This window comes from Scardinius erythrophthalmus (assembly GCF_964197995.2).
Source record: "Scardinius erythrophthalmus genome assembly, chromosome: 1".
NCBI classification, from domain to species: domain Eukaryota; kingdom Metazoa; phylum Chordata; class Actinopteri; order Cypriniformes; family Leuciscidae; genus Scardinius; species Scardinius erythrophthalmus.
This window is the reverse complement of record NC_138221.1, coordinates 60192504-60204736: the sequence shown is the minus strand read 5'-3', so window position 1 is coordinate 60204736 and position 12233 is coordinate 60192504. Positions and strand designations below refer to the sequence as shown.

General features: G+C 38.9%; 1 protein-coding gene across 1 annotated transcript; it reads right to left on the bottom strand.

Annotated features, from left to right (window-relative positions):
• Positions 1-233: 233 nt before the first annotated feature.
• LOC308689194 (E3 ubiquitin/ISG15 ligase TRIM25-like) lies at positions 234-12220 on the bottom strand. Its single transcript, XM_081362780.1, has 6 exons — positions 11621-12220; positions 9385-9480; positions 9066-9299; positions 8409-8568; positions 2425-2472; positions 234-2197 (listed from the first exon to the last, which is right to left on the bottom strand). Exons 1-6 carry the CDS (start codon positions 12197-12199, stop codon positions 1677-1679), a joined length of 1638 nt encoding a protein of 545 aa, XP_081218906.1. The 5' UTR covers positions 12200-12220; the 3' UTR covers positions 234-1676.
• Positions 12221-12233: the final 13 nt, after the last annotated feature.

Sequence of the window (12233 nt, the reverse complement as noted above, 5' to 3'; positions counted from 1 at the left end):
AACGCCCATGCATAGTTTTATTGTGGATTTGTGGCCTGACATATATTCATATTCATATGTTCATGAATGTGTATTGGGTGCTTTCCAGCCAAAACAAACTTTGTTGCATTATTTTATTATAATTATATTTATAATATTATCACTGCTGCTTTGAAACAATCTGTATCGTAAAAAGCACTATATAAATAAAGGTGACTTTGATGAATATGTAAGAAAAAATGATGTGGACGTCTAAGATCTCAAAAATGAAGTTTATTACAGCATAGCAGTGGCAAGGTACACAAAGCACCTTGGGTTCACCGGCGTCAGAATGAACCCAGAACATCCGAATCTTAAACCTTTTATCCTGTTACAGTTTACAACTCTTAATGTAAATGAAGTTGCTCCTGTTGTGACAGCTGTGGTCTGTATGTTAATGAAGTAACCCCATTGTCTGAGAAAGTTCTGTGTGTCCCACACCCAGTCCCATTCTACAATTGACTACCATTTGCTCAGGATGTGATCAACCCAAATGGTGAAGAAACAATATAACTTGATTGCCTTAATCTCTATGATAATTAAGCCATTTTGGGGATGAGCTCATTCTAAAATATATTTAGGAGTGGAATCTGGGTCGAGGCAGACTGCAATTTCTTACAAATATGTGAATAAAACAGCTGCATTATCACATAGTATTCTGTCTGAAAAGAGTTAAAGTCTCCCTGTAGTCAATCATTTTATCCCTTAAAACTCACCTTTGATCACCAAATTTACACATTTAAATGCTTTTTTCCTTGAAAAAAAAAATTCTTCATGCCTTAAAATAGCTTGAATGTAACACTACACCCTTGCCTCATTTAGTATGTGTGGTACTATGAATATGCAAATTAGCCCCGCCTCCACTCACTCGCACCAGTTCAGAGATCCACTCGTTCAGTAACTCAGAACGTCAATGGGAAAGGCATAGTTCATCATTCACCCGTTATATTGCTAAATGTACCCGATTTTTCATATCAACTGAAAAATATACCGGGATAACATGGTTTCTCTTGAGACTGAATTGCTTCAGAGAATAGTTAATGATATGCTAAAGTCTGCCTGTATGTTGATGTGATTGGTTACAAGGTAGATTGTAATGTCAGAAACACCAGCGATTTCAAACCATGTTTTTGAGACTGCCTTTGGTTCACTGCAGTTTGTCTTAATGCATATTAAAAACAGCACATAGACATATAAACAACATTAAAAGCCTGATTTTCACCACAGGGGAACGTTAAAAATAAATAAAATGTCAGTATCCAGAACACCAAGTCAAGACACTCTGTGTACTGTACATCAAAAACATCAAAAGATTATAAATGTCTCTGAGCTTGTATCATTACTTCATAGAAAAGACACGTTGTTTTAGTAGTATTATATTCTGGCTATATTTGGATTATATAAATCTTAACATCTTATAAATCTTAATCTTGTGAAATTGTTAACATTAGAACGAAATAGCCTGTTTGTTGCATCTTGTTTACTCACATTTTGAGGTTTCCAAAAATCATGTGAAAATGTAAGAGACTCTAAAACACTAAAGTTCAGCTATATTAATGAAAATTAAAATAAGAGTCTCTGAAACATCTCACTGTTACTGATTTATCAGCTCAAAGCATTATGGGTAAAATCTCTTTACAGTCTATTCTGAAACATCATCAACTCAGTTTCACTGATGATCCAGAACAAACATAAAACCCAGGATAGAGCGTCTGAGTGAATGTGGTCTGGACTGTGTGGATGAGGCTCATTGTGTCAGAGACGCTGTAGAAGGACAGAGTTCCTGCACTGTGATCCACATACACTCCTATTCTTCTGCTGATGGACTTTACAGGGAGAACAGTCTGTATGTTACTGTGCCAGAATGTGTAACTGGAGGAAGAGCAGAACAAACTCCAGGACTGATCATTATGTCCAAATCCACACTCATAACCCTGTCCCTTCCGGCTGATGCTCTTATATGACACTGATATATACACATATTCACCACTCCACTCAATCTCCCAGTAACAGCGTCCACACACACTCTCTCTACACAACACCTGAGAATAACAATCAAATCTGTCTGGATGATCAGGATACGACTGTTGTATGTCAGTGTAAGTAAACACTCTGTTCCTCTCAGACAGACTGAGGCGTTTATACACTGTGTTCAGATCCAGAGTCAGCTGATGGGAATCTGATGGAGAGAAAACACATCAGAAACAGGAATTATGAATCTGTCTGATCTTTTAATGTATCTGAACAATGTATCATCAGTGTCTTAGTGCAGCTGATCAGATATCCTGTGCAAATCATCATTTACATGATCAATTATAAAACTCTTCTATCATGTTTATTTCTCCTTCTATAGGAAGAACATGAACACATTCAGTGAGTTTTTCTGCTTGTTTCTCAGTGACTCACATTGTAGGAAGTCGTTCCTGGTCTTGGGATTCATGTTGGTGAATGTGACTGTGGAAATAAACAGACATGAACAGTGTGAAGAGAAATGACAAGATAAAATACATCCATTTCAAAGACGTTTCTAATCTGATATTAGATGATGCAGGACTCATTTCTGAGAACAGAAGAATCTCCAGATGCCTCATATATAAAACACACGTATCGGATTCAATCCCAAATTTCAATGGATTTCAATTTCAATATATACATAAGTATTTATTACTTCTAAACCATCAAGGGATGTTTGTGGCTGTTCTGTAGAGTTGATGCACTTGAATTAAAGATGAACTGTGATTTATAAAGTGAGATGAGTTTAGCAAAATTATTGGTAACACTTTATATTACGACCCGCAAACAACTGCGTAAGTAAACTGAAATTATGGTGTACGTTTCTGTAATTATAGTGTACTTCCGTGTAGGTATAAGGGAACAATATGTTAAGTTTTGGGTAATAAAGGGGTACAACCAGATATACAAGCAAATTATTTATAATGTAATTATTTTAAAACTAACAGGTACCTATTCCGTTAATATATTCCAGGCAAAAATTGTACGTCTGTTGTATATAAAAGTTGTTATCACATTTCTGGCAAATATATGTTCTTGTGCAATGTAGTTACAGGGTAATTTTGACATCTGTGGGTTATAAATTAAACTTCACATTGTATTGCAATGACACTTAAATGTCAGGCCAAATATACTGTGTAATTAAAAGTTTTTTTTGTTTTGTTTTTTTTAATAAGAGTACCTTTCTCTGTAATTACTGAGCAAATAGTGTTGTTTCGTATTGTTACATAGTAGTGTTTGTTACCTGTTTCAACTGTGTATTTACAGGGTAAGTGTAACTCCTGCGGGCTGTAAATTAAAGTGGCGCTTGTTACCCCCTTGTTCTGTGTAGTTACAGGGTAAGTGTAACTCCTGCGGGCTGTAAATTAAAGTGGCGCTTGTTACCCCCTTGTTCTGTGTAGTTACAGGGTAAGTGCAGTAAATATACAATAAAGTATCCCATTTAATTTCTGACTTTTATTTTACAAAAAAATGTCAAAACACTTTTTCATCTTAATAAAACATTGTCTTTTCTACAGTATACTCAAACAACAAAGTAACACATTATATCCCCCCCCCCCTCCCTTTATTTGCTTCTATTGCTGTTCTTCTTCTTTCTTTTCTTGCTCTTCTTTTTATTAACTTCCACTGGGGACTCCTGAGGGCTGTGGCACTATAACAGTAGAAAACTTTTATATACAACAGACGTACAGTTTTTGCCTGGAATATATGAACAGAATAGGTACCTGTTAGTTTTAAAATTATTACATTATAAATAATTTGCTTGTATATCTGGTTGTACCCTTTTATTACCCAAAACTTCACATATTGTTCCCTTATACCTACACGGAGGTACACTATAATTACAGAAACGTACACCGTAATTTAGGTTTACTTACGAAATTCTTTGCAGGTTGTATATCTGCTTCCCAGCCAGCAATGACATGTGGGGCCCAGATGGGTTAAGTACGGGTTCCATGGTTACTGTGTGGGCATGGGCTTGGGCTGGGTGAAATCAGCGGGTCCCATGTAGGTTTTGTAGTATGAGTCCCACATAGGAAGCCCATATGAGCTGATTACATGGGCCCCATAAGGGACAGGCATGGGCCAAGTGGGCATGGGTTTGATCTGGGAACACATATATGGGTCCTGCATAGCATATTTATGGGTCAAGTGGGCATGGGTTTGAACTGGGAACACATATATGGGTCTTGAATGGCACATTTATGGGCCGAGTGGGCATGGGTTTGAACTGGGAATGCATATATGGGTCCTGCATGGTTTATTTATGGGCCGAGTTGGCATGGGTTTGAACTGGGAATGCATATATGGGTCCTGCATGGTTTATTTATGGGCCAAGTGGGCATGGGTTTGAACTGGGAACACATACTGTATATGGGTCTTGAATGGCACATTTATGGGCCGAGTGGGCATGGATTTGAACTGGGAATGCATATATGGGTCCTGCATAGAATTTTTATGAGCCAAGTGGGCATGGGCTTGAACTGGGAACACATATATGGGTCCTGCATAGAATTTTTATGGGCCAAGTGGCCATGGGTTTGAACTGGGAACACATATATGGGTCCTGCATGGTACATTTATGGGCAAAGTGGGCATGGGTTTGAACTGGGATAATATATATAAAAATATATTTTTGATTTATTTACCGGTATGTTGTGACATTTAAATTGTTTTTTAAAGATTATGTTTGTTGTTCGATGTAACAATTTTGTATTAATGTATTTTTTGGAGAGATGTTTTTTTTTTCAGAGATTTTTTTTAAATTAAAATATATTTTTGATTTGTTTACCGGTATGTTGTTGTGACGACCACAAAAGTGTTGTATTTGTGTTTTAAGAATATTCACAATTATTGTCTTTTATTTGAAACAAGTGATTTAAAAAAAAAAAAAAAAACAAGTATCCCAATTGTTTTATTTTTAATGTGAATTTTCCTGACTTAAAGTGAATTGTGTAGTGTTTGCTCCGGGCCAGTAGGGGCAGTGTAGAGTGACGAGTTACTGTAGCTGCGTGAGTTGCGGGTTTCTCATTACTGCAGAGAGCTCGAAACCCCATAGACAGTATATAAACTGGACACAGCGACCTCATTGGATTCAACGGAGACAAGTGAAGTCAATTAGAGGCACTAACTTCCTGATGGTCGAGCGCACTGCGCAGACTCAAACTGAGCTTGACGACGTAGATGTGACGTGAGCAACCCGTCTGTCTTCTAGCAGCTGTGCCAAGCGAAATCTGAATCATTCCCTTCCGAAACTTGCAGAGACGGAGAGTGTGAGTAGGAGGTGTCCATGAGCTAGGAGCAGGAGCAGTAACTTTTGCTAAGTATTCTGATTAATTACTTTGTCATTTTCCCTCCACGTCCCCCCGATTGCCCGCGAGCTTCTCCTCCTGTCCATACGGTAATTCTCTACTGTGCGACAGAGAGTCGAGTGGTTATGACACAATCGTTAGCCTATTTTTACAAAAACTGCTTCTACGGGGCCATAACGTAAGATACAAGGTAATGGAGCCTTTTATACATTTTCGTGTTTCTTTAGAAATAAATAATGGACAAATGAAGTCTTTAAACGCCTCAGATGTAAAGTTTTTCGCTGTCAAAGTGACGCCAAAATGAATGGGAGTCAATGGGATGCTAACAGCTGGTGATGGTCTGCTAGCCAATGGCGGCGCCCGGGGAAACTTCAAAATAATATGAATCCCTGACCCCCTGCGAAACCCCCCAAGCGGGAAGGAAGTCGACCGGAAGTTGAAGCCGGCCGCGTGCCACCATCTTGTAGCAGAACTTCACCTGCAGTTAGCATCCCATTGACTCCCATTCATTTTGGCGTCACTTTGACAGCGAATAACTTTACATCTGAGGCGTTTGAAGACTCCATTTGTCCATTATTTATTTCTAAAGAAACACGACAATGTATAAAATGCTCCATTACCTTGTATCTTACCTTACGGCCCCGTAGAAGCAGTTTTTGTAAAAGTAGGCTAACGATTGCGACATGACCACGCGACTCTCGGTCGCACAGTAGAGAGATTACCGTATGGACAGGAGGAGAAGCTCGCGGGCAATCGGGGAGACGTGGAGGCAAAATGTCAAAATAATTAATCAGAATACCTAGCAAAAGTTTCTCCTGCTCCAAGCTCATGGACAGCTCCTACTCACACTCTCCGTCTCTGCAAGTTTCGGAAGGGAATGATTCAGATTTCTCATGCCACAGCCACTAGAAGACAGACGGGTTGCTCACGTCACATCTACGTCGTCAAGCTCAGTTTGAGTTGGTTTGAGTCTGCGCGTCAGGAACGGAAGTCCTAAAAAATCGCTAAAAATGGGCTTCACTTGTTTCAATCGAGTTCCAATGAGATGGCTCTGTCCACTTCTTATACTGTCTATGCTCGAAACTGATAACACTGTCTCCTCGTTTCTCTCGTGTTTTACAGGTGGGTAAATAAAAACACCTCAGAAGTAGCATTTATCTATGCTGAAATGTATGTGAGATATGAGTGAACTGTTTTTAGTGAAATGAGTTTCGTTAGGGTCTGTTTTTGATTTAGTTTGAAATGAGTTGAAACGAGAGGGCAAAGTCCTACAGAGTAACGGTCGAGAGACATTACTAGAGAGCAAGTCAGCTCAACACACACTTTCCCCGTGTAAATATATATATGTACATGAAGATATTTTTTTGAGCTTGTAATGTTAACAGATATGTTTAGCTCACTGTATGTCAGTTTCCCACCATCTGTTGGAAATGTTTTTTTGCTCAATGAGTTTATACAAAAATGTTTACAGTTTAAAATGAGGTTAAAAGTTACACTTTAAGCACTTTATAATTTCTGAGCATGATTTTGCAGTAACGTACTGTATTAACATGATACTGATAAAATACTGTGAATGGAAGATTCTAAGTATCTAAAAAAAAAAGCTGGTGAATATTACCATTGTCTTTACATTTCATTTTGATAAATAGTATAAAATACAAGCATGAAGAGTAAGTGAACATGCATTTGGTGGAAAGAGGTTTATTTTAATATGGATTTTGCATTGACATGGACATTGAAAATTCATTGTAATGTTAAAAAGACACTGAACATGTAATATGTGAAACATACAATGATACTTAACAATAGAGATGTGATTGCTGAAGAAAATGCAGAAAATAAATTACTCCAGAGAGCTCGAAACTGATAACACTGTCTCCTCGTTTCTCTCCTGTTTTACAGGAATTAATCTGTTATCCACGGTGCCGTTGCTACGGTACCCGTTACATTGTGACATTTAAATTGTTTTTTAAAGATCATTTTTGTTGTGTCAAGTGTCTTGTATTTATCTTGGACTTATATTCATTCTTCATTTTTAGTTTTTCTTAGATTGTTTACTTAAACCATTTGGCATGGTTGGGCTTAGATAGGCCTTGCATGAATTGCCCAGTTAGGGCCCACATAAGATCCTTACAGAGCCACTTTAAGCCCATAGGGGCATTCACGGTTGAATCCTGGTGCAAGCCCACTTTAAACCCCTTTAGGCAGGTGGGGCCCAAATGGGTCTGACATGAATTACCCAGTTAAGACCCACATAAGACCCTTACAGGTCCCACTTAAAACCCATCTGGGCATCTACGGCTGGCCCCCGTGTGGATCCCGGGCGCAAGCCCATTTTAAACGCCCTTTAAGCAGGTGGGGCCCAAATGGGTCTGTCATGAATTGCCCGGTTAAGATCCCACATAACACCCTTATAGATCCCTTTTACCCATCTGGGCACCCACGGCTGGATCCTGGGTGCAAACCCACTTTAAACCCCTTTGGGCAGGTGGGGCCCCAATGGGTCTGGCATGAATTGCCCAGATAGGACCCACATAAGACTCTTACAGAGCCCATTTAAAGCACATCTGGGTAGCCATGGTTGGATCCCGGGTGCAAGCCCACTTTAGACCCATTTGGGCAGGTGGGGCCCAAATGGGTCTGACATGAATTGCCCAATTAAGACCCATGCAGTACCCTTACAGGTCCCACTTTTAGTACATCTGGGCTTCCACGGCTTGCCCCAATGTGGATCCCGGGTGCAAGCCCATAATGGGGCCCACATTTGCCGCCCATGAAGCCCTCATCTGGGCCCCACATGTCATTGCTGGCTGGGTTGTTACCCCTTTGTTACCCAAAACTTAACATATTGTTCCCTTATACCTACACGGAAGTACCCTATAATTACAGAAACGTACACCATAATTTCGGTTTACTTACGCAGTTGTTTGGGGGACGTAATATAAAGTGTTACCAAATTATTTGTGTGCATGTTTTATAAATCATAGGAACATTTCAGAAACTGTTGTACGTTCATATTTCGGATCATTCTACACACGTCTGTATAAACGAGGCGCAGGACTTTACCTCTATCAGAGATCTTCTTGAGCTCCTCTTCGCCGAAATCCTCCAGTTCGTTTCTCAGCCGACGGACAGATTCTCTCACGCCATCAAAAGAGGAGAGAGAACTGAAGGAAACGTCGGGTTCGTCTGTAGATTCAGGAGGTGCTGAGAGAGACTGGAAACTCTACAGAAAACAGAAATCAAAACTCATCATCTCCACACTTCAGCCAATAACCTGCACTATATCAGATCTGAGCGGCTCTTGTTGACTTCACTTCTCTTCAGTGACTCGCTTCAATCCAGCACTTTCACACAATCAGCACATTCTTCTCATATTCATCATTTAATGCTATAAACTCTAGTATTTCACACTTACACTCCTTGTGAAAAAGAAAGTACCGTACTTGTAACAGAAATAATATACTTTCAAATTATATAAGTGCAGATTGGCTGTAATGTTTTCAGAAACTTAATTGCATGTTATTTGCAGTTAAATGAATGTGGAATAGTTTCATGTTTTTATTAAATGCAAATAGCTGAGCTTTAGAGTGTTTTTTTGCCCTGCTTAAGTTAGTCTCATTCTGCTCTCATGAAATGTTTCTCTGTGAGTCTCTTGCTCACACACACACACACACACACACACACACACACTATGATCCAGTTCTTCTAGATCTCTGTTACCTGCAGGAACTGGATGTGATGGTGTGTGTGTGAAAGCTGCTCCAGCTCAGCGTCTCTCCTCCTCAGATCATTGATCTCCTGCTCCAGTCGCTCCAGTCGTCCTTCAGCTCGACTCACTGCAGTCTTTTCCTGATCTCTGATCCGCTGTGTCGCCTCAGAGCGGCTTCTCTCAATGGAGCGGATGATCTCAGTGAAGATCTTCTCACTGTCCTCCACTGCTGTGTGTGCAGAGCGCTGTTACACACACATCACAATCACACAGTGAGTTCAGTGAGTCCAAACTGAGACGTCTCACACTTCTCTTCTTCTCCAGACTCACCTTATGAGACTCCACAGCCTCTCTCAGCTGATGAAGATCTTTCTGTCTCTGCTGGATTCTCTGACGGATCTTCATCTGCGTCTCCTTCAGCTGTTTCTGGAGGACAAACCAATGACAGCGAATGACACATAAAACTACTATCACACAATAAGGGTTAAAGATCTAGCATGGCAAGTTTATACTGTAGGTTCAAACCACAGATCAGTGAAGTTTGATGTCATTGACGTCATCATCTTTGATTTGGGCTCTGCGTACATGAGTTGATCAATGATTTGATTTGATTTGATTTGTGAATCAAAATTGGTCCTTTAAAAAAGAAGTACTTTTAAAAGTAGCATTCCTTTAAAACAGTGCATGTAAATAATATTCTTTCCATACATCCTTTCCATTCAATGTTTGGCCCGCAACAATAGAATACTATTTAAAAAAAAAAAAAAGTTTAGCTTTTAACACCTTTTACATGACACTATTTCTTTTCATGGCCATAGGTTAAAAATCTACTACTAAAATAAAAAATCTACTATACTATTTCAGTAAGAAAATAATTTCAATCCTCCTGATGTTCTCTTGTAGCCTATACTTTCTTTATGTGGGCTTCTAGGTCGCTAGCACCTTTTTTTGACACTGACACGTACGTGCCAGCTTTGCAGTTCATGTATTCTGCTTTACACTGATCCCGACAGAAACGAAAACACAGGAATTTTCTCTGTAAATCATCTGTGAATTTACATTTGGGCTGTTTTTTTTTTTGCGCTGTTAGCTACTTACATCTTATCTCGCACTTGACCGTAAAGTGAAGCGTCGAGTCACGCTGCTAAAATTCTTTGAACGTAAAGTCCGCCTACTTTGATTTGATTGGTCATTTAAAAAATTCTGACACTGACTAGCAGTGACAGACCAATGAGGCTGAGATGAACACACACCCACCCACACACACACACACACACACACACACACACACACACACACACACACACACACACACACACACACACACACATTGTCCTACTGTTAGTTTAACTGCTTCTATTGTTCTCATTTGTAAGTCGCTTTGGATAAAAGCGTCTGCTAAATGAATAAATGTATATGTAAATGTAAATATATTAACTTATAACCCTCTGGGGTCGACAAACACGTCGGAGCGTTTTGCTGGATTCTCTTCACATAGCAGCAAAATAGACTTAAAATACTCCGTCATTTATGGTCATGCAGGCATAAGAAAAATGAAAAAATAAACTGTAAAATGTTTTTTTTATGTGTTCACTTACAGTCAAAACAAAACATTGTGCTTTTGTAAAATAAAGAAAATAAACGGTATTATTTCTGCCTCTCTGTCTCTGTAAACTTTTTTTCTGGAGCACGTCTCTAAACTTAAACAACACTCAGCGAATACTAGTCACACAGGCATGAGCAATATATCTTTATAAACATTTAAGTGTCTATTTTTAAATGATCTAATTCAAAACGAAAACAAATATTCTCTGTTTCTGTAATCTGTATGAAAAGAGAGATTTCAGTCGTTCTCATGGCAACTCATTATCTGCTAATGTGAACATGGCCCTGTTTGTGCTGAATAGATTGTAATGACACATTTGCCATTAATATGTTTATAAGCAACTGAAAAAAGCACAAATGTCAGGGCATGTCAAAACATCTTAAGGGCCCTAAAAACATGTTGGACCCCTAAGGGTTAAATATTGAATAACACACTACAGTTGTAATTATAATCAAGTACTTTAAATGTGCTTTAGTATGTCAACACATCAAAATAAGTGCACTTCTTTAAAGCACGGAGCAAAAGAGTGACATTGAAATATTAAAAATTATTAAAAGGTACTTTAAAATAAAACCTTAAATTTGACATTAAAAATTGTATTTATTAAGTGAAACAGTCATGACATTTTACTCTCTTTAAGTGCACTTAAATGGCCTTTTATTTCATTAATATTATATTATCTGCAAGTACAGTTTTTTTTTTCAATATGCTTTTAATTTGAAGTACACTACAAGTGAACGTTAGTACAATTAATCACACTTCGTTTTTAAACCACTTGAAACTTTTGTACCCCATTGACTTTCAATGTATAGTGTAAAATAGATGAGACATTCTTCAAAATATCTTCAAATATTTCTTTCAGAAGAAAGTGAGTCAAATCGGTTTGGGACAACATGAGTAAATGAGTGAGTAAATGAAGACACTTTCATTTCTGTGTGATCAATCCCTCTCAGTTCATACCTGTGTCTCTGTCCTCTGTGCTGCAGCTGATACAGTGTTGTGTTTTTTATGTTCATACTCTTTACACCACACACAGATGCACTGTTGATCAGTGACACAGAACATTTCTAGCTCTTTATCATGTTTACGGCAGATCATGTCCTGCAGTCGTCCAGTGGCATCAATCACTTTGTGTGGTTTACGAGAGTGATATTCCTCATGACGGTCTAAATGAGTTTGACAGTAAGATTCCTGACACACCAGACAGGACTTGACGGCTTTGTATTTTCTTCCAGTACAGACGTCACACTCCACGTCTCCAGATCCAGCGTAACAGTCAGCAGGAAGTTTAGTCTTCTTCAGTTTCTCCACCAGTTCAGCCAGAATGGTGTTTTTAGCTAAAGCAGGTCTTGGACTGAAGGTCTGTCTGCACTGAGGGCAGCTGTAGACTCTCTTCTCATCCTCCTGATCCCAGCAGTCTGTAATACAGATCTTACAGTAACTGTGTCCACAGGGAATAGCCACTGGTTCCTTCAGGAGATCCAGACACACTGGACATGTGAACTCATTCTGATCCACTGAAATTCTGGCTTCTGCCATTTTACTGCATGAATACAGAGAGACACAAACACAC

Bases quoted from the DNA above. Each gene is read 5' to 3' on its own strand.
- LOC308689194 (XM_081362780.1), bottom strand. From the start codon at position 12,199: ATGGCAGAAGCCAGAATTTCAGTGGATCAGAATGAGTTCACATGTCCA. The intron at 8,569-9,065 runs GTAACAGAGATC...TGTTTTCTGTAG, and splicing joins ATCACATCCAGTTCCTGCAG to AGTTTCCAGTCTCTCTCAGC. The intron at 2,198-2,424 runs GTGAGTCACTGA...TCTCTCCATCAG, and splicing joins CAGGAACGACTTCCTACAAT to ATTCCCATCAGCTGACTCTG.